The sequence below is a fragment of the Cinclus cinclus genome, chromosome 5, assembly GCF_963662255.1.
Source record: "Cinclus cinclus chromosome 5, bCinCin1.1, whole genome shotgun sequence".
Lineage (NCBI taxonomy): Eukaryota > Metazoa > Chordata > Aves > Passeriformes > Cinclidae > Cinclus > Cinclus cinclus.
Genome location: NC_085050.1, coordinates 73,280,507 through 73,302,522, shown reverse-complemented (window position 1 = coordinate 73,302,522; position 22,016 = coordinate 73,280,507). Strand labels below are relative to the sequence as shown.

General features: G+C 47.7%; 1 protein-coding gene across 3 annotated transcripts in view; it reads right to left on the bottom strand.

Annotated features, from left to right (window-relative positions):
- The window catches only part of SLC4A4 (solute carrier family 4 member 4), a 115,915-nt gene that overhangs the window by 16,678 nt on the left and 77,221 nt on the right, over positions 1-22,016 (bottom strand). For all 3 annotated transcript variants that reach the window (XM_062493198.1, XM_062493197.1, XM_062493199.1), the window contains 11 exons: positions 17,427-17,584; positions 13,175-13,262; positions 12,008-12,162; positions 11,604-11,717; positions 10,014-10,188; positions 8,161-8,294; positions 5,600-5,871; positions 3,391-3,461; positions 2,872-3,060; positions 1,728-1,841; positions 1,209-1,370 (listed from right to left, as the gene is read on the bottom strand). In XM_062493198.1, the coding sequence (XP_062349182.1) occupies positions 1,209-1,370; positions 1,728-1,841; positions 2,872-3,060; positions 3,391-3,461; positions 5,600-5,871; positions 8,161-8,294; positions 10,014-10,188; positions 11,604-11,717; positions 12,008-12,162; positions 13,175-13,262; positions 17,427-17,584 (1,632 nt within the window). The remainder of the gene's footprint in view (positions 1-1,208; positions 1,371-1,727; positions 1,842-2,871; positions 3,061-3,390; positions 3,462-5,599; positions 5,872-8,160; positions 8,295-10,013; positions 10,189-11,603; positions 11,718-12,007; positions 12,163-13,174; positions 13,263-17,426; positions 17,585-22,016) is intronic.

Below are 22,016 nucleotides of genomic sequence, written 5' to 3'. Positions count from 1 at the left end.
TTGGCTGGCTGGTGGCACCGGGATGGGCACCCAGCAACACCCTGCCAACACTTCAGCAAGGAATGAGCAGAAAAAAACCCAACTTTTTTCCTACGGCAGATCTCCTGTATAGAAGTGATTTTTTTTTGCATGGAACAACAGGATAGGGCTCGGGAACCCTCAGTTCTATAAAATACCATACTCAAACCATAACAAAGCAAGCAGGGAATACATTTTTTTTACATCAAACAGTACTTTGCTGGAGTGTTTATAACTTTGTTAGTAAAATAGTACAGCCAGTGCTGACAGCAAAATCACATTCAGTGGTTCATAAGCTGCAGAAATGAGGGGTCTCTTCTTCATAAGGGAAGAAGATGGAATATTTTCTTGCACTGTTTAAGAAAATGCTATGTCAGCTTGGTTAGGTGCAGACAGGACACAGACCTAAAATTGTTTGGCCATCTCTGAGGAAGACAAGGGCCCCGTACTGAATTTATCTGCCCAGGTCCAGGTGGCAAACAAGGGTGTTCTGAGGGGTTTCTTTCAAACCCTCAGCCAGCAGTCATCACTGTGCACTAGAAACCCTTCCCTTCTCCTGGTACTTAACTCCTTCCCCCAGGTTGGGGGATGATCTTAAATTACACATTACTTGTCTAATGTTTACAGTGACCACAGGAATTGAAACATCCTCCTCTTTTCCAAGCAGAAGGCCCCTTCCTATTTCCAACAGCTCTCCCAATAACCGATGAAGCAGCTATCTAAATAAAGACCCACTACTACCTAGGTTTTGAGGGAACCATTACTCCCGCAGGCCAGACCACTTGAAACCTGCCCTGTTAACAGGAAGGGAGAGTCTCCTTTCACAGGAATTTAGTATTTTCAATAGAAGTGACCGTGCAGGGAAAGGAAAAAAACCCCACAGGCATGAAAGACTGCATAGCACTGGTCTGGAAAATCTGTTTTCAAAACATGACTACATCTTAGGCTGTTACATATCAGCTCTTCATTAAATAACATCTAACCAGGGTGGGCTATGCCCTTGGTATGTCCCAAATCTCTCCATCTTATTGCTCCTGTTTGACAGCACAGTGCAGTTTTGGCTACAAAGCCACTTTTCCTGCTTAGAAACAGCAGCCAGTGACAGGGAATAGGCTCGTGCCCACGAGGGAGGAAGATGACAGGAGGAAAAATCAACCCCTGCACGTGCTCCAGGCACAAGGCACACCCACCTTGAGCTTGTGCTCCTTCCTGTTGACGATGACGGCGGTGATCTGCTGGTCCATGAAGATGAGGATGGTCACCAGCAGGGCAGGGATGGCTGCTGCCAGGTACACCCACCACGGGTTCCCTCCAAAAGGTGGGATAAACCAACCCCTCTCAGGACTGGTTGGCTTGGAAAGGCAAGGAAAAGAAAGCTTGTGTTAGAGGTGCAGTACAGGGACGATGATGTCCCAAAGCCAGGTTTGCTTCCAGCCATGGAGCTCCACGGACACACTTCAGCTTTGGCAATTTCATTCTTCCCACTAACATCAATCAAAGGTTCCAAGCATGGAGGCAGAATTTAGGAGATAAATCAGCCAATTAAAATGATGCTAACAAAAAGCATCTGAGTAAACCTCTGAGTCAACGAGCCTTTTCCAGACCATTGACTACATTCCTATTCTGAAGGCAAATCATTCCATACAGGACAGGTGTGAGGGAAAAGGAACCTCTTCCAAAAGCCTGCAAACAAGCTGGCAACAACATACCTTGAATTCACTTGGCACAATTAGTTTTGGTGTGTCCACACCAACCAGGGCATCTATTCCACAGAAAATCAAAATGGACAGGATAATGGCAAAGTCACTGATGAGCTTCCGGGCCTGAAAGAGACGCAGTACCACAACCACAGGAGTTAGCAGCACAAAACACCATTTCACCCATGCTTCAGTGTCTACATGAGAAACCCTGGCAAGACAAGCTCATTGTATCTTGTCCCACAGATATGCCCATCGTTATGTCCAGTGTCATTTGCCACACATGCCTTGGTACTTTACCGTGTTCTCTGAAAGCCTAAATGGAAGCATGAAAACAACACAAACGTCCACAAAAGAGATACTCTGAAGGACTGGCAGATATTATGTTGTTTGCTGTTCAATAAGTCACACTAAGCAGACAGGAAAACAAAACAGGCTTCTTAGCTAAATCCCTAAGATTGCAGCCCTCCTGAAGTCATTGAAATAGAACAACTTAAGAGCTGCCACCAATCAGACCCCAGAATTGAACCAGACGGGAGCCACTGCACTAGCCTGGAACTGTGTGAGCTTTCCAGAGCTGCTGCTCCTTCCAGGTTTCCTGGGTTTGCATGGTTACAGATAAATTGAGCTGCATTCCAGCCTGGATGGAATTTGTTTCCTTTTTATTAAAAATAAGAGAGGTTCAATTGTAACACAGAGAAACAGTAAACATCCATGCAGGATAAATCCCTGTGTGTCAGAATGCCAGAAACAGGGCAGGCTCAGAGAGAAAAGGCTTTGGCACACACAGGAAGCACTGGCTCACATGTCTGGCCTGGGAGCCTCACCAGGGAACAAAACAAGCAGGTGCACCTGAGACGTGCCTGTAAGCTTAGAAGGGTTGCCTTCAGCACCTTTAAAATCCCTGCCACATCACCTAAACAGGTCCTGGCTCCTCTCGGCTCTTCTGCTGCCTTACCTGTGCTCTCCAGAACCACTGGGAGCAATCCCAGGCACACCTTTGATAACCAGATCCAACAACCAGCTGCACTTTTATCCCAGCCAGTGCAACCTGGCTTCTCTGCAGAGCATCCCTCCTTGTGTGCAGGACAGCAGCTCTGAAAGGAAGGCTGACCTGTGCCCTCAGAAAGACTGATGGGTGACAAGAGATACTTACAGTGGTGGGAAAGTAGCGACTGGTCTTGAATTTCTTCAGGGCCATGGAGCAGGTGTAAGTGCCAAAGAAGAGGATGAAAGACATGAGGGTGATGTCAGGGACATAGTCACAGTTGTTGCCCACAAGCTGACCCCCGTACTTCAAGCACTCTTTGGCTGTCAGAGCCGCCCAGTCAATGGTGGTGTTGTCCTGCAGAAAAAGAATGGAACATTTCCATAAGGCTGTGCACACTCTGCCCATGATGGGACAGGAATGGTGACAGGGTATCTGAGAGGAACAGCGAGGCATCGTGCAGAAGCTAAAAATCATGGAATCATAGAAAAGTTTGGGTGAGACCATTTTCCTGTTGTTGTTTGACTACAAGGGGTTGTTACTCTGCGTCTCTCCTTCCTTCCCCCAGATGCAGATGTGATCCATCAAGCTCCACTTGTTCCTCCTCATTATCCAAAGCTTGCCAGCAGAGTGGCACCATGAGACTCTGCAGTCCGTGCGATCCCTGCCTTCCCAAGGGGAACTCACCAGCTCGGAGGAGGGAGAGACCAGCTCATCGTCTGACAGCACCATTGTCCTGTTAAGTAATGAGCTATTAACTGCAAGAGAAAAGAAAAAAGGCAATATGGTGAGCAGGAAACAGTTAGGAAGGAGAGGCAATTCCAATTATTAAATAATCTCTTGACTCTGTCAAGCTGTTTGCCACCTCTTTGCTCCAGTAAAGTGAGTCACAAGTGTTTCAGAGACACTCAAAAGCCTCGATCATGAATCACTCACAAAACAAAAAAAGAAAAGGTTAAGCAAAGCATAGCCCAAACCCAACTGGGATTATATTTTGAGTTCACGGTTAAAAAAAAAAAAACCTCAAAAAACCAGACAGACAATATAATATTTCATAGCTTTCCAATATTTTTCTAATGATTTCTGGATTAAATTAAATACCCACAGAACACTCCTAACGATTTATTTCAAATGCAAGCACAATGCCAAAGGTATCCAGAAAAGCAAAAAGCATTTCAGTGTCCAGCATAAACACAGTTTTGAATTAAAAGAAAGACAGAAGAGAGCAAGCAATTGAAATCAACAGGATGGGGATAATTTCTTTGAAAGAAGGAGCAGCATTCCCTGTGGCTTCTGCAGCATTAGGAATCATGAATTTGAAATTTCATTTAGAAATGCAATCCTTCCAGCAAATGAGCTCATGGCCCCTGTCCTTATGGATTATTGAGGTTTTGTATAAATAAACTTTTTGCACTTGGATGTCTGGAGAGCCCCAAGTGTTTCAATGGGAAATGGAGATTTCCAGTTTGGCATTGGCCATTCCCATTGTCCTAGTTTCAAAAAGGAAACCACTCTGACATTCCAGTGGAGGCAGAACTAGACCAGCATCCAGGTGCACACCAAGATCCTGTGTTTAATAGGGAAGGCAGGCACCCAGCTCCCAGGGAACCAGCTCCTGACACCTGCAAGCAGCAGCCAGCAGCTCTTCCTGTTGGACAGGTGTGCCAAGATAACCCGCACTTTACTTGGGGCACAGATCGAGTTTCTTAAACACTCCCCATTGTCTGTGGGATCCCAGGAGCGGTCCCTGCTTCCCTAAGGCACAGGCAGTGTCTCTCCGTGCAAGCCTAGAAGAGATTACAGATGACCTCACCCCGATAAAGTCACAGTTGTACTAATTATCAAAGGACAAGAACAGCCTTGCCCTTAATGGGTCAGAGCTGTGACTAGTAAAAAGCAGTGTGAGATAAAAGGGTTGGGTTGGCCAGTCAGGGACAACCTGGAGGAAGGGAGCCCGTAGGAAGAAGGAACAATCCCGGGAGACACAAAGGAGAACAAAACAAGGAAGAGAGCTGCTGCAGTAAAAGCTGTGCTGTGAGGTCAGTCTGGGTCTGATGGAGTCAGAGCCTGCTGTTGGAGCCTGTGGCCACAGCAGAGCTAGGTAAAAGCTGTGTTCAGAGTGTGCAAACCAACATCTGCAGTCATGTGCCAGCAGTCAGAGCCTGCAGTTGGACCCTACAGCAGGAGCTTGCTGTAGTCAGAGTCAGGATGGCTAAGCTGTAAAGAAGAATAAACCAAGACCTTTTTCACGTTGTTGACTGAGAGTCTGTGTCTTGGGTCATTTTGACACCTAACAAAAGTTCTGCTGCAATATCTCAGTTTGGATTTGGGTTTTGTAGCCCTTTGTTCCCAGAGCCATAAGGTACACTGGCTCCACCTGCCATGCAGCCTATGCTCCGGAGATAGGCTGCCCTGTGGATACACTTCCCTTCCTGGAAAGGATTGTTTGTGCTTTGTCTCTCATCCATGCAACCAGGAGGGGGAAACCACCCACATTTGGGGAACGCCTTGAATAAATGCAGCTCCTGAAACGGGAGTGACCTGAGCTGCATAGCAGTGACCTGGCCACCACTTCTGCCCCTTTGTGGAATTCTTGGAGGAGCGCCATTTGGAAATGACAGCCACAGGGATGCCAGGAGATGTGGGTGCAGAAGCAGCTTCTCCAGTGGTCATGATGCTCTCTGGAGGAGTTCCAGGAAGGCCAGCTATACTGGCATTCCACCTGAGATACAGGGTGAAATTTACCTCTCAGCTTCCTGAGACCAAGATAGGATATCCCAAGGTAACCGATAAAGAAGGAATAATCTACCAATTATCTGGGCGGCAGCATGAGGGAAAAGGAGAGCCAAGGCCACCTCCTGCCCACAAACTGGAGAGGTCATGAACACTCCCTTACCTGGATCCAGTGGTTTACAGGCACAAGAGTAATGTGTGATATAATCCACCTTGAACTGGGAATTGATGGGATAATGATCGGCTAGCTTGATCATCTTCTTGAAAGCATCATAAATGAAGATGAAGCTGATCAAGGAAGAGAATCCTTCTTCAGTGAAACGGGTGAAGTACTTGACCAGGAAGCTGGCATCGGTGGCCACAAGAATGAGACACTGGAAGGCTGACCAGAGGCCGATCCAGAGGCGGAACTCCAGGTAGTCAAAATCATTGTCCCTGCAACAAGACAAGGGTGGCAAGAAAGGAAACACTGGGTTAGATAAGATCAGGAAGTACAAAGCAGATGGTACATGGGATGAAGCTGAGTCAGGGCAAGTTGAGATTGGACATGAAGCAAAGATCTTCTCCCAGAGGGTGGCTGGACACTAGAACTATCTCCCCAGGGAAGCTGTCACAGCACCCAACCTGATAGAATTCAAGGAGCCTCTGGACAGTGCTCTTAGTCAGATGGTTTAGTTTTAGGTAGTCCTGCCAGGTGTAGAGAGTGGGACTGATCCTTATGGGTCCTTTCCAACCTAGGATATTCTGTGACAAACCCTGGTGCCAGGCAGAGTACGGAGAACTGTGCACCCAACTGCATCATTGCCTCTGGGGAACGATGGCCCTTTCTTTGCTGCTTGAGACCGAGGTGCTGTGCTGGCACAAAGCCCCAAGGAGGGCTTTTAGGCATGAAGAAGTGCCTAAAGGGAACACTGGAGCAGATAAGGACCTGTCAGGAAGGCCACTGTCTGTTCTGGGGAAGAAAGCAAGAGGTGGTGGGACTGGCAGGCTCAGGCAGCTGTAATATTCTGGAAGCTAGAAGCCCTGACTTGGAAGAGGGCAAGGAGCAAGTAAGAAACCAAGTGATTTAGAAAAAGAGAAGGGAAAAAACAAAAATAATACTAGAAGACCTGAGTGACAACTCTGAAATATCTGGAGTCAGTGCCTGAGGGGCCAGGAGGTCCCATCCATCTGAAGGCAGCTGGCAGAAACCCAGCTACACTGACTACACACCACTGAAGAACTTCAAAAACTTTAAACGATATTGTTTTGGCTTTTGCTCCTCAAATTCCTGCAGCACTTATGAAGCTGACAGAGCATGTGGAAAAGCACCGTGTCCTGTAGAATTGGTCCCCAGAGCCAGCACCACGGAGAACCTGAGGCCAGACACATGGCTGGGTCTGCAAGGTGTTTTTAGGGGTCTTTTCAGACACACACATGGAGGCACACTTTAAATGAGTCAGGAGAGGGGAAGTTTTTCTACTTTTGCTCCTAGCAGGGAACAGCGTGTTGTCAAAATGAAAAACCACAAATGCATTACTTAAAAATCAAAGCACTTAGTTCCAATTTCCTTGTAAAAAAAACACAAAAAACTCCTGCATTTCTGCTGTGGCAGGTTGTTAGGACAATGGCTTTTATAACCACCTCCTCTTCCTCAGGTTAAAAAGTAACCACCTTCTCCCTCCCAAAACACAAGTGCTTTTCTATCTTGCTTTTTTCCTGCTGTGTGCTGCACCCGGGCTTTGTCCAGCAGGCGTGACACCACCAGGTGCAGCATGTCCATTCTTGGCTCTATTCATTTATTCCAGATGAAAGAAGAAAAGAAGGGTGCCCCCCACCCCCCGCCTTGCTCCACTGTGCAACTCTCACCCTTAGGTAGTTTCCAGTTTCCCTTCCTGGAATCATCTAATTTTCCAGCCATTTTTCTTAGCCCCCATCCCTCCCCTCCATGTAGGAACACAAGTCCTGCACAACATGGCATGCTGAGAACACAGACTACAAGGGATTTGGGGTGTATTCTGTGTAACCTAAAATGATCTGCTTGCAGAACACCAGCCAAAGGATCACCTGCCCCATGGCTGAAATCACCCATGCCGCTGATTCCTTTGGGGATTCCAGTGTATCTTCCTGGTATTACAGATGTGGGAATGGCCAATGAGCACACCTAACAAAATGGGCTCCCTTTAGCTCTGGGTGTCAGCTGAAAACAACACGGAGGGAGTAGAACCTCTTCACACCAGTTTAAAGGAAAAAAACCAAGTGCCTTGAAATGCAGGAAAGCTCCACCACAGAATTCTGCAGGCTGTTTCTACCACAGACACTTCTGCTTTTATCACAAATAATAGTGATTATTTCAAATGAGTACTGGATGAATTTTTGCCAACCTTGAGAGCCATGGGGTTTTGTTCGTGAAGAGCAGGATTCATTTCTTTGCTCCTATGGGAGTCAGGGAAGCAGCACACTGTAACTAGAGCAAGTTCCTCACAGAGGACTGAAGTGGCCAAAGTTTGTTTTTCTTTTTTTTTTTTTTTTTTTTCAGGAGGCCCCACAGAGACAGGCAGCCACACACTGGGCAGCGCCCTGGGACATGCGTGCTGGGAAAATCCCCGGTGTGATTGCACTGGATCTCAACAAGGAACGAGACATTTCATTTTGTGCACTAAATCCCCTCCTTCCTCATTCCCTGGCTGGGCTTTCCTTCGTGTGGGACATTCCTGCCCTCCGCCCTCTCCCTCACATACTCACTTGCTGAAATTGAAGAGGAGCCGCTCGAAGACCAGGACGGGTCCTGTGCTGCTCAGAATGGTGAGGGGCTGACCAGCCAAAAGGCAAAATATGGCACCGGTGACAGCCGTGCCCAGGAAGCTCTCCAACACGCCCTAAGGAGACACAGGAGAGGACAACTCCTGCAGGATAACCCTCTCTAAATGAGTGCTTCTGTCGTGACCCCGTGCCCACGACCAAGGTGAGAGCATCCTCTGCCTCCCCTGCAGCTCACAGCAAGAGCTTGGTCCCAACACCGTCCAGAGTTCCTCAGGATAACCATACACGCCGAGCAGCTGGAAATGAAGGGCACATGCCCATCCTCCCTTCTACCTGTGCTGCACGGATGGGGCTGCAGCTTTCCTGACTTATCAGGGGTACTGCAGGAACTGAAATCCAGTTGTCCTTTCTCTTCCTGGAGAAGACAGGAGTTAGTGTTTACACGGAGGAAAGCAATAGGCTGGCTGCCTTTGGGGACTTGTAAGGAAGAGCCCAATGAACAGCTGATCCCCTCCACTCCTCTTGTATTACTCATGGAGAGGGCCCTGGTGGCCAGAGCATCTGCAATCTCTTTTCCCTGCATTCTTCCACGTGTCTGTAGCTAAGAATAGTGTCTTCTGAAAACATAAAACTCAGGAGCAAGCTGTGAGAGAAGCGCTGGCTGGGGCAGCTCCCTGGACAGGGAGCAGGGATGGGCCATGCTCAGTGCCTGCCCCAGCAGCAGCCACATCACTGTTTACAATAAACAAGACACAAGAACTGTGATGCAGTAGCCCCAAAAATACTGCATTTTGGGGTTTTTTTTGCCACTTGAGAGTAAGTATTCTTGAGACTTGTGGCCACAATAAAGTGATTCTCAATTTGAACTAGATTTGGAATCAGGTAACATTTTCCCTTCTTCCTCTAATTTAAAGACTGCAGCTTATGCAGAGCACACAGGCTTTGCTCTGCCACCCCACGACAGCCCAGTGTTGCTCACTGGTGGGTCCTGGAGGCCTCTCCATTCCTGACTTCCATGGGTCTCAGAAAAGGCAAACTGTGCAGGAGAGAGGGGGAGCTGAGCACTGCACAGGCTGCTGGATCTTACTCTGGCCTGTCACTTATCACAGGGGAGTGCAGGGGTCCAGATATGTGCCCTCATTTCCTATGTTTGACTTAATTAAACCTGCATAAATTAATAATGCAGTCATTGTCATTATGAGCTTGATTATTGCTGGGAGATTTGACTGAACTGGACTGACCGAACTGAAATAAAATCTAAATACAACCTCCTACTTTTCCTATTATTCCGCTAAACCAAAGTACCTCCAGCACTGTTAATAGAGAATCCCTTCTCTTTAGGCTGAGCTAAGCCATTGATCCAGCCTGTCCATGGAAAAGTGGCTGGTTCTCAGCCTGTGACCTCCCACTATGACAAAATTAATCTTTTTAAAGACCTGACATTTCTCTCCCGTGCCACTCATTTTCCTAATTATTTTGGGATTTTCACTTCACCGGAGAGGCCAAAGCCCAGGTATTGTAGGAATGAGGGAGATGATTCAGACTTAGCAAACTTAATTGGACTAAAATGGTAAAACTGAGAGCAGATCAGAGGAACTTCTCTCTACAGAGGGAGCAAAGACCTTCCTGTCTCTTGAGCCTGCTTTTATTCACCATTTAAGAAACCTCTGTATAATCTGTCAAAGGACAGCCACAGCAGCAGAGAAAGCAGTGCAAACATGGAACACGTCCATTACTGTATCAAGAATTCCAGCCTTGCCAGTGCCCAAACATTGCTCTGACTGGACAGCAAAAGGCAAATGCTGTGTTTGTTGGTTCTGAAAGCTCTTGCTCACCTGCATGTTCTCCGTAGCATCCCCAAGCAATCCCCCAAAAGTGATGGCATTGGTGACAGTGGCCAGGTAGATGAAGAGGATGGCTGAGAGGGCCTGGATGTTTAAAGCGTCGTAGAAGTCACTGGCAAAGAACGGTGCTTTCCTCTTGATGTCTTTGATCAAGCCCCCACAGAACCTGCAAGGACAAGCAAGAGGAGACTCGTGCAAAACGTTTCACAGTGGAAGTCACCACACTAAGTCATCAGAGACACTGTCAGCAACGAAGTATTATCTCAAAGGAGTGAGATCACCACATTACAAACAGTCTTATCACAGCTGTTGCTGGTGCAGGGATCTCAGAGAGAATGTTGTAAAGAAAGATAGTATCTCAAACATGTGATGCAGCTAACAACAGACAAATTTCAGGACTGCAAGCCACACTTCTGCTGAAACAGACCACTACAGTTTGTATTTCAGGAAGCTCATCTGTTGTTTTTTTCCCCCCAAATATATTAGTTGATGTAATAAAATAGATTAACTCTGGTCTAAACCCCTGCCTGAATTTCTCCACATAGCAGACACCACGGCTGGGCGAGCCAAACAATCTGCTGCATGGAAAAACTGCTGCAAATTAATACACAGCAAAAGAACTAGAAGTAAAAATGTAAGGGAAATACTCTTGGACAGTGAGAGAACTCCCTTGCAGACATTGCTTTTTCTATGCTCACAGACAAGACAGTATTTAACTCCTAAAAACTCCAAGTGGCACTGACACTGCCAGCACAAAAAATGACAGTTTAGCCTCTTGTTCCCCTGCTCACAGCTCCCACCTAGGCCAGGGCTGCACAGACACTGTGGCAGACAGGCACACGCCACCTTCTGACCCCAAATCAGGACGCTCCACTGCCTTGTACACACCAATACAGTGTGAAGACTTTCAGACATTTCTCCTAGAATTCAGACTAGAACTAGAACTGAAAAAGAAGACATAGAGTGGGACGGAGGGCACAAAGCCACCAGGAATCCCTGTGCACAGATCTTGAAATGCTGAGCTCGCTATTTCATGGCCGCTTGAGCGGTATTCCCACTCCAGTGGACTTTTACATGGCAGGAAGCAGTGTAATAAAGCAGAGAGTAGGGCCTAGGGGGCTGTTGCCTTCTCTATTTCTATCCCTATCTATCCCTATTCTGTTTCTAGCTTTATCTATAAAAGCCTCACAGCTGTGCGATTCAACTGCAATACTAACGTCCGGAAAAAGGAACACCTCTGCTTTTGGCTAACGCAGCCCTTCAGCAATCCAAATGGATTAACTGAGGCTTGTACCTGCCATATTTATGTCCCTTACGGTTCATCTGAATTCACAGGCTCCCAACAGGCAGCACCCACCGGGGCCTTCTGTTCTTTTTAAAGGCCCTTTATCATTTAATGAGCATCTGAGTCATGACATTTTGCAATTTACTGAAGCCCCATGTTCGGAACCCTTCAGACAGCCCCGCTCTGGGCACAAGAAGCCCCCAAGACACATTTTGGGGTCACAGCTCAGCCTGTACTGCCAGTCCATAGGGGTGGGGATGTTTAGGCAAGGGAAGCATTGCAGGGGTGTCACCGACCTGCCCGTCCGCTGCAGCTCCTCGCAGTCGCCGTGGCCGCCGCCGCCGTGCCCCCCGTCGTGGGGTGTGTCTCCGTTCATCTGCAGGTTTTCCCCACCTGAGTACATGTTTTTCCTGGGCAAGGACACAGCATGTCACAAGGAGAACCCTGAAAAACCTGGGTAACTACCAGCTATGTTTTTGTGCACCTACGACATCACCTCTAAAGTTACAGACTTTCAGGAACGTCCTCCCTCTAGCTAGCTAAGGAAGGCCTGGAAATGTCTCCAGGACTTTCTAAACAGTGCCAGACAGGAGCAGGTCACCCCAGACAACTGGGCACAACCAAAACATCAGGTCTTCCCATCCCCTTTCCAAACCTCATGCCCACTGTCTTTTGCCACAGAGCCCTCTCCTGCTATTACCTCTTATCCGAAGAAGGGAGAGACTTGGGGGGCTCTATCCTAATGGCTGGATCCCATTCCCCAGGGGGGAGCACAATGACTTCATCCAGAAATTCATCGATGCCTGCGATGAGGTCCTGGCGGTCCTTGGCTTTATAGGCAATGTCATGGAATACCTGCAAGGAAAACAGACTCCTTGTGGAAAAGGTTTGCATCTTCTGTGGCCCTGACTCCAGAAGCAGCTGCTGAGTTCTACAAAACCAATTCAATTCCTTCTCAGAAACCTCTGAAGAAGTATCAGGACATGGGGCACATAGAGGTGTGACCCTCACAAAGCCCCTTCCTTTGGCTGGATAACGACAGAGATCCTCTCCTTGCAGGTATGTATCTAATTTTAAGCAAAACTATTTCCATTTCTAACCTTTTAAAATGTTAGTAAAGCAATTTTCTCTTTCTTTAGTGCAAAAAAAGTTTTCCTCTACATAAGGACTTTCAATCACACTTGGAGAAGACACTTTGACAAAGGTGGATCAGTGCATGTGACAGATGAGCTGGTGGCAGGAAGGGACTTTGGGGCAACGGAAAGCAGAGCCCTGAGTGACAGAAAGCAGGAGATCTGGGAGCAACTGAGCTGTAATTAAGGAACTGTAGGAGAGTGAAGCAATGCCAAGAAACAAAGCTCATGTGAATGAGCCCCAGCACACAGAGCTCCAGGGATTCTGGAAGGAAGGGGCTGTGAGTGAATCCTGAAAGCCCAGCCATGGCAGAGAGGAGCGGCCAGCTGCTCCTGGCTAACACATCAACAGTGCCAGTGCTCGGGACACAGTGCCACACACCTGGGGGAAACAGTCCCGTGGGCATTACCTGCATCTCCCTGCCTGTGGGATACTGGGATGGTAGAATGGGACACAAGGTGCAGACCACGACACAATAAATTCAACCATTAATTCACAGTTTATATGAAAGAGTGATGGCCAGCAGGAAAAGACACATGGTGGACAAACCCCTTCGAGAGTCACACTTGTGAAAAACATGAAGCCAGAGGCAATAATCATGTCAAGAGATGGAAATGGGAGGAACGTGGATATTTCAGCTTTATGTGAATGCTCCTTCCCGCTGAGCAGGCTGGAGGGAAGGACATGGTTACTTGGGAGAAGCCATTTCCCACAGAGATGCCAGGACACCTACCTCATCCGACATCAGCGTGGCAATGGCGCGGCCGATCTCATGATAGGACTTGGCTTTGCCCTTTGGTCCCAGTAGAATGAAGAGAAACCTGACAAAATCAAGAGGTTGTTCCCATTTAGGATGGCAAAACAAACTGCTTATTACTTACACAACACCTAGACAGAAATTCGACTTTAAAACTTGTGGTGCTTGTTAGAGACCTGGAAGCTGCCAGCGGCCTCAAGCTAACTTCAGAGCAGAGGTTGCACCCTGTGGCCCACCATGCCCTGTGCACCACAGAAGCCTGCCCACCTCCATGGGGATTTGCTTCATGGAATCACAGAACAGTTTATGTTAAAAAGGATCCTAAAGGCCATCTAGTTCCAGTCCCCTGCCATGGGAAGGGACACCCCTTAGTAGCCAAGTTCCTCCAAGCCCTGTCCAACCTGGCCTTAAGACATTTCATTTTTCACATTATCTCTCTGGGCAGCAACTACATCCAAGTCACTGCTGAAGAGTTTAAAAAACACCATGATATGAAACCTTTATCAGTGCAAACATACAGATGAAATAACCCTCACCAGAAGCACCTCTCCCTTTCCAAGGACTGGATTAAATATTATTTTATCTCCCTAATTCAAGTATGATGAGGTACTAAGTTAAATGGCTTATGAGGAGTACTCTATCCAAACAACTACTTTCTGTTCAAAAGAATCTAGAGTCCTAAAAGCAAAAAGGCAGCAAGTTAGTAGGACAGGATCCATAAATACATACTGACTGGCATTACTACATAACACTTCTTAATCGAGTTCTTCACGGGGCGTTGGAGTGTTTTACTTGAGGTTCAAGGGGAGGTGAGTAATCCACACACACCCAGGTCATGTCCCCTGCTCTCCTCCCACCTCCTGGAACTTTCCCTGCTTCACCACTTCTTATAAAACAACAGTCAAGAAAAATTGTTCCTCAGCCAACTCCTTCCAAACTCCAGGATGCAAATTAGCCAAACATATTAATATATAAAAAAAAGAGGTTCGTAACTTCAGGGGTTGCTGTGTGGCATTCTCCCGGTTTTCCAGGAGAACCAGGCACTTTAATAACCCTCTTCTGCAATAATCCCAACCAGAAAAGAGCCAACCAGCATGCTCTTTTCCAGCACAGAGCAGCAGCACCTCAATGCTCCTGCACAACTGAAACACTCTTGGAAACAAGGAGTCTGTGGCATTTTCCAAATTTTCTGTTCTAATTCAGCTCAGAACTGCCTTCAGTGGGTAGAACGAGGTCTTTTCATAGGATGAGCATTACAAGCACAAAAACATTAATGCATTTTAGTGGCCTGAACTAGATTATGTCTGCAGAGATTTATTATCATTTTGTTAGGAAAATTTCCAGCTAGAAAAGCCCTCACTCCTAGCTGCGCCATCCTCCTCCTCTTCCTCTGCTGAGGGCCACTCGAGAATTCCTCCCTGCTGCAAACAACACATGCTGAGTTATCCAGTGCCCATTTCTGATACTTAACACTATTAATTATGCTCCAAGGCAGGGAATATGAGGTTCCACCAAGCTAAAAGTCTCTCAGAAGTAGTAACAAAACCCAATGTTTCTCTCAATGCATCGGTAGAACAGCAACTCTCTAAGGGTAAAAGGCACCTGAACAAAGGAATCTCAGCCAAGTGCTGGAGGAAAAGTGTCTCTGCAATGAAAAGCCTCTGTAGGGAGGCCAGGGAGGACCAGACTCCTGCATCTGCCCCTTGCTTCACAAGTGACCTTTGGGCAAGTTACTTCACTTCATTTGAGACCGGCAGACACCAGCCTTTCCCAGCTCTGCACACCAGACTGTGCAAGTCTGTGCAGCTTATCTCCAAAAAACATCTTCTCCTGGCTCATTCCTCATCTTTCTCCCCATCTTCATTGCATTAAACAGCCTTGAATACATAATTGTGCATTGCTCTGATGAAAACACAAAGCCATTCCCAAGCCATGTTGCCAGCTCAAGGCAAATGAGGAGTCCCAAGTACTGTGGGGTTAAATTTAACACAAGAAAACCGAAGGCCTTAGAAGTTTTTTTTTTCCATCTGACCAGTACTGAGGAATGGCTGGGATATCTCTGTTCCAACTGCATATCCCTGCATTTTCTATTACCAGCCCCTGTGCTCTGGAGCCAGGGTGGGAGAGCATCCTGAAGAAGGCTCAAGGAAGACCTCAGAGCCCCTTCCAGTGCCTAAAGGGGCGCCAGGAGAGCTGGAGAAGGACTTGGGACAAGGACGTGGAGTGACAGGACAAAGGGAAATGGCTTCCCACTGACAGGGGACAGGGTTACATTGGATGTTGGGAAGAAATTCTTCCCCGTGAGAGGGGTGAGACCCTGGCACAAGGTGCCCAGAGAAGCTGTGGCTGCCCCTGGATCCCAGGAAGTGTCTAAGGCCAGGTTGGACGGGGTCTGGAGCAACCTGGGCTAGTGGCAAGTGTCCCTGCCTGTGGCAGGGGGTTGGAACGAGATGGTCTTTGAGTTCCCTTCCCTTCCAACACAAACCATTCCTTGCTTCTCTATCTGCAGTTTCTTAAGAGCAGGAAACGTCCACCTAACATGGCATCCCAGACAGAGGGGTTGGGTTAGCCCTGAGCCAAAACTTGCGTGTTTAACCCCCTCGTGCCCTCAATAAAAGCAACGAGAGAGGCAGACACAGGTCCCAGTGCCAGTACTGAGAGACCTGGCCCACGGCAGTCCTGCACCCCACGGCACCCAAACGTGAGCTCCCGCGGCAGTAGAACGCCCAGGAACCTGCAGCGCCCGGCCGGCACCGTGTGGCAACCCGCAGTTTTACCAGAGAATCAACAACCTAACGAAATAAAAGGAGAAGCCCCACAGGACAGAAGGCTGGGCATGCCAGAGGCTCCAGCTCCGGCATCCTGCGGAGCCTGTGGGCTTTAAGTGCCGGCCCAGGGCAGGAATGCCTGTGGCACCGGAGATGTTCCATCACAGCTCCTCGTGGCCCTGAGGGGATTTCCTTGATTGAATTTCGTAGGATGCAGCCATGGCAAATGGCTCTTCATCACTCATGAAAGCCACCTAATGAGCCTTCCTGCTTTGATTAGGGCCAGTATTTGCTTTGGAGAACAGCAAATGGATAATACTATTTCCTGGGACAAATGCTGGCATGGAAGGACATACTGCCTTGATTACTGCTACTGAGTAATGAGGTTGTCCAGCAATCCTGCATCTAACTTCCTGGCTCCCACCACCACAGCAAGCAATACCTCATCTTACAACTGCTGGAAAGAACTTGGAGATATGTTTAAAAAATAGTCAGTGGGATTAGAGCTGGAAGCTGAAACACTGAGGCACACGGACGCCAGGAATGTTGAGGCATGAATAACCTGCTACAAAATGAAGCCACATCTGGGTCATCACAATCCTACCTGAACACTCAGCATGTACAGATACTTGTGGATGTGGCTGCAAGAAACCACGTAACGAAACTCCAAGAAATAAAAACACTGCTACTGCCCCTAACAAGCAAAGCTAGATCCTCTTTTCCCTTTCTCTGGTACACAGAAAGAGGCAAGGATTGCAACAGCCATCTGACTTCCACTCCATACAAGGGCTGGGATACTGCTATGAGTTCACACCGGGCAGCTCAGACAGGCAGGCATATTCAAGCAGTGACTTCAAATATTTAAAAACACAAGAGATATTGCTATTTGTGAGACTGAGATTAATTTGCAATGTGAGTCACAATAAATAAAATATTTTGCTGACATTTTTCCTTGAGCCATCATGCATTACAAAGCAACAAGCCTCAGTAGAATTCTATGTCCCAGTTCACCTGACTTTTATTTTTGCCCCAGGAGGGCCAGAAATAAATCTTCCATTTGATCTGAGCTGAAGAGGAATAATACGTACAGCAAAAAATGTGCAGAGGGAATCTGGGATCTGTACAGAAGGGGCAGGAAAAAAGCCCCAGGACTTAAATTCACCACTGACAGTGCTCTTGACTGCTGAGTTGTTAAGTCAGTGTGTTTGTGCAATGGTTTACTTATAATCAAACTCGGGACCCGAAAATGATGAAGTAGCTTCAGCGAGTTGTGTTACTTTACGCTACCAATCCTTTACGTTCTTGTTGTTGTGTTTAAGTTGTGTTACTTTAAGCCACGGTTCTGTGTGCCCTGGGATGGAAGGCAGGGGAGAACATCTTCTGGCCTGCTGTTTTTTACTTCACCACGTGGAAGTGCAAGTTCCCTGTTGAGTCCCTGCCTGGGGGCTGGGTTTCCTTACCGTGTGGGAACAGGGACCTCGGTGAGAGCTCCCAGCATGACCGCCTGCTGCAGCCGCACAAAGGCAATGAAGGGGCTCTCCAGGAAATCCACCTCCCCGACCAGCACGTTGGAGGCCTCAGCGTCACGAGGCAACTTCTTCATGAATTTGTTCTTCAGCTGCAGCAGTGAAAGAGGAAGGAAAAGAAAATTAGGTTGAGCTGGGCACGTTCTTCTCATCTCTGTGCCATAACGGTGAACCCTGGGTCTGGATCCAGCCATGGAGAAATGTCATCACCAGGGAATGGGAAAACACTCAGCAGCAGCCACTGGGTTCTAAAGCTCAGCCCCTGCGAGACGCCTTTGTTTGAACTTCAACAGTGGCAGAATTTGGAATTGAAGGTTTTTGAAAACCCTGCCTTCAGCTGGTTCCCAATCTGCCCCTCTCCCTGGGTGATCTCTGGAGATGCTCTGTGCGTGCCTGGCCAAGGGTGAATGGAGAGGGAGGATGTACTGCCAGGAAGACCAGTGCCAGGGTGGGCACTGAACTGGGCTAAGAATCCCTAATAAGCTGCACGTGGCCACTTGAGGAAGGACAAAAATGGAAAAAGTCTCGGGAAAATACAGGAACTGATTAAACAGGAAGAAAACCGCTGCAACTATCCTACCCCTGCATGCTTCAGTTAGGATTACCACCAGAAGAAATAGCAAATAAGCATCCAGGAGCACAGTGGAGGAAGTCTGGAAAAATGCTATGAGTTTTTCCACAAACAGCGTTTGGGAGCATGGTGGTGGTAAAAAAATAATAGGAGGATGGCAAATCCACGGCAAACATTTCATTTACTTCACCAGGCCGGCCATTCTGCTGAACAGGAATCATTCAGCAACACCAGGGTTGTTTTGAACACCTGGCTCAGGTGATTCTCTGAGCCAGAACTGATTTGCAGGGTTTCCTGTGGTGTGGCCACCCAGCTCCTGAGGCTGAAGGCTCCAACCCCTTCCCCCCTGCCCAGCACAGCAAACCACTGTCACTGATTTTGAAGAATTGCCTTTATAGTGGGTTTCTTTAATCTCCAAATGAGTTTTGTGCCACCACTTGCCATTTCCTTAAATCATTCCTCAGACAGGTAATGAGTGCAGTCAGCACTTAAAATCCATTCTAAACCATTCCCCAAAGCAGCTTTGGAAAGATCTGACTCCTCAGCAGCATCCATGAACAAGGGAGGGACGGGAGAGCTTCACTTTCCCCTGCCAAGTTGAACATCATTCCAACCCAACCACTAATGTTATGCTAAAAGCCACAGGTCTCCAGCACTGTACTTGCAAAAAGGCACACTACAACCTCAAAATCCCAATATCCTGAAATGGACTGGAGCGCTAGGATGATCACCACCACTCCGGATCAACTGGAAATGAAAGCAGCTCCTAAGTAGCACTTAAGGAAGGTTAATTCCCCCTGGAACCTGAGCCTGCCTTTCTGTTTTTCTCTATCTGCTCACACATATGTTTAAGATCACCTCTTCACCTTCCCAGAACTTAACCCATGAACACCTGCCTCCAGGGGTACCTTCCAGGCTCCAGGCAGCTCCATCCACCCAAGGATGCTTTAGAGGGCCACTATGGGTATGGGGAGAAACCAGGCAGGCAAAACTGCTCTCTGCATCAAGAAAAACAGCAGAAGTAAAGGCAGTTCTGGTTAACTAAATTTCCCACAAAAAGGTTTCTTTCCTCCTTGCCTCCAGAAGGGTGGCATTGATTGTACTTTGAAAAACAGTCATTTTCCCTGGAGCTCCGTGGAGGGAAAGTACATCACCCAGGCTGACAGATGTCAAAATTGGGCATGTCTGCTTGCAGCTGTGGACACGAGAAGATGTTCCAATGGGAAAAGCTGGCAATCACTCCCACAGTCAATCACAGGACTGCATTCCCAAGAATGGGATCCAGCCAGCGCCTCCCTGTCCACGGGTCCCCGGGAAAGGCAGGAGGGTTTCTTTAAGCAGGGCAAATTTCTTTATGAACCTCAGTGCTGGCTTTGGCACAGATCCCCTGTTGACATGGAAACATGGGCTGAATACACAGTGTCTACACCACAACAAATAAGAAGGGTTTTGTGCCTCCCTCTGACTGACCGTATTCATTCAGAGCCAGGCTCGTCCCACATCCAAGCCCTCTGGAAGCAGAGATAACACCAGGTCAGGAACCTCCCTTTATATCAACATACATTCCCTTTCTATATGCTGTTGCATCAGCTCAGGAATAGCAGGTCCCTGGGAAAACAGATTTCCTTTCATGTCCCCTTTATTTGACAGGTTAGCACTGAAGGAGTCCTGGTGGTTCAAGCACTCAGAGCTGCCAAGGACATTCTAACAGAGCACAGCCAAAGGATTTCTTGCAGGAGGAGGGACTGGAGTGGGAACAGCAGCAGGAACTTCCCCAGCTTTCTGTGGTCTGCTGGCACTGTGGCACCAGAGGGGATCATAAAGCATCTACCTGACTCTTTTCAGTCACTTTCCTTTACACGTAAGCTGAAAAAAAATGAGTTTTAAGTGTTTTTAAAATATTAAGATGTGTCTGCCCCATCCCTGGAAGCGTCCAAGGCCAGGTTGGACAGGACTTGGAGCAACCTGGTCCAATGGAAAGTGGCCCTGCCCATGGCAGGGGGTGGAATAGGATGATATTTAAGATCCAAATCCATTCTGAAATTCTGGGTTTCCATGAAAACGGTACTAGTGAAAAACTTGATCCAACAACTTGATGTTCAGGAGCTGCAGGAATTCTCCAGCCATGAGAGTTCCTGGTTTTACGGACATAGCTCCAATACCACTGGTGCATCTGGCAACAGAGAGCTGGGAGCCTAGGAGAGGACAGGAAGAAGCCTAGATGCTCATTTATTAATTACTATACAGAAAAGAAGAATAAACTGTCCCAAAACGCCACTGCTTGTCTCTCCAGCTGCAAAAGTCCAGGGTATTAAGTGCAGCCAACACCTCCTAAAATACCACAGATGAAAGCAAATCCCTTCTCTGCACTGCCACCTCAGGAGCAGTGCCTGCCAAAAACAAACACAATCAAAGAGAATACACCTCCTTCTTCCCTAATCATCTTTATAAAGCGCCAAACAAGCCCAAAGCAAAAAACAGAACAAAAGAGCAAAGCCCAAATCCGTGGGCCCTTCCTGAAGCTGTTTCTCATCGGAGCAGTTTGAGTCGGGGCCCCGGCGGCTTGTGCAGGATACTGAGCCAGCCTCTTTGCAATCCCAATGGATCCAGCCACCATTCCCACGGCAGAGACAGCCAGCTGATGCAAACTGCCTGATTCAGGAGTCACAAGGAACACCCCTGAGCCAGGCAGAGCTGTCTGGGTCCCTGGCAGTAGGGATGAATCTGGGAGGATTCTCTGACAGACCAGACCTCCGACGTGCATGCGAAACTTGAACCTTACAACATCCAGAGAAAAGGAGCAGGAACGCCGCAGATCAAAGGAGTACGCTGGCTACAAATTCCCTAGAGTATTAGCTGCACCATTCCAAATGGCATTAAAGGCTTCAGAACAGAATATTAAGGATTTAGGAAGACAGGAAAATCACTGAAGGTACAAAGAAGTTTGGTCAGCGCCTTTTTTTCCTCTAAAACACAGGCACACGAGCCTGTATCCGTGTAAAACCAAGGATTGATTAAGGATGCAGGAAGGCAGTCCTGCTCCATGCTACTGCTATAAACTGACCTCACCCACTGCACTTCTTACAAGCACACAAATAAATAAAAATTGGCCTTTTCTGTGTCTCCAGCAGACTCCCCCCTGCCTGTATGCCCTCACTAACTGTCCAGCTTCCAGATGGGATGCCCAGATAACAACAGCAGTCTCCCTGCTGCCAAGGCAAGTGAACCTGCTCCTCTTGCAGCTCGTGTTGTGGGAACACGATGGATTATCGCCGTGCCTCCTGTATGGCACACCGAGTCCTGCTCCAGGAAGTTGCCAGGCACCATTACAATGCCACACTCAAGCCAGGCAGGACTTTGAGTCGACCAGCCATGAAAACTGAGCTCTAAGCTGATGTCCCAAGGTGCAGAGGACAAGGCTCCCACTTTTGCAAAGTTCATCAGCAGGACACAGGCTAATCAACTGAGAGGATTTTTGGAACTCTATTCTTAGCAAGAAACAGCTCTCACTACCAAGAGCCAGTTGTGTACACTGGAAGTTAAAAACCTTGAAGCACGCTCCCAGATGTATCTATTAACAGATTTCCCTATTAGTGCTACCAAAACATGTATTTTTATATCCAATTCTCCATGTAAGTCCATTATCTGAATTTGCAGAGACAAATGAGAGGCAGTGAGGACTGTCCCCCAGCATTGGGCTGATCTAGCATTACAACCCCAATTACAACGGGATTAAAAATATAACACAGCAGTTTGTCCAATGACAAGAAGTAATTTAACAATCCTCCTTCTTCCCCAGGTGTGGCTGTGTATATAAGGAAACAGCTATTCTGGAAGCACAACCAATAGAGATGATACTACAACATACTACAACACTGCCCGACACTGAGGTCAGTGCAGAACACTCTGTTCCCCCTCTCCTTCCATGGAAGTACATTTCTTTAGGCAAACAT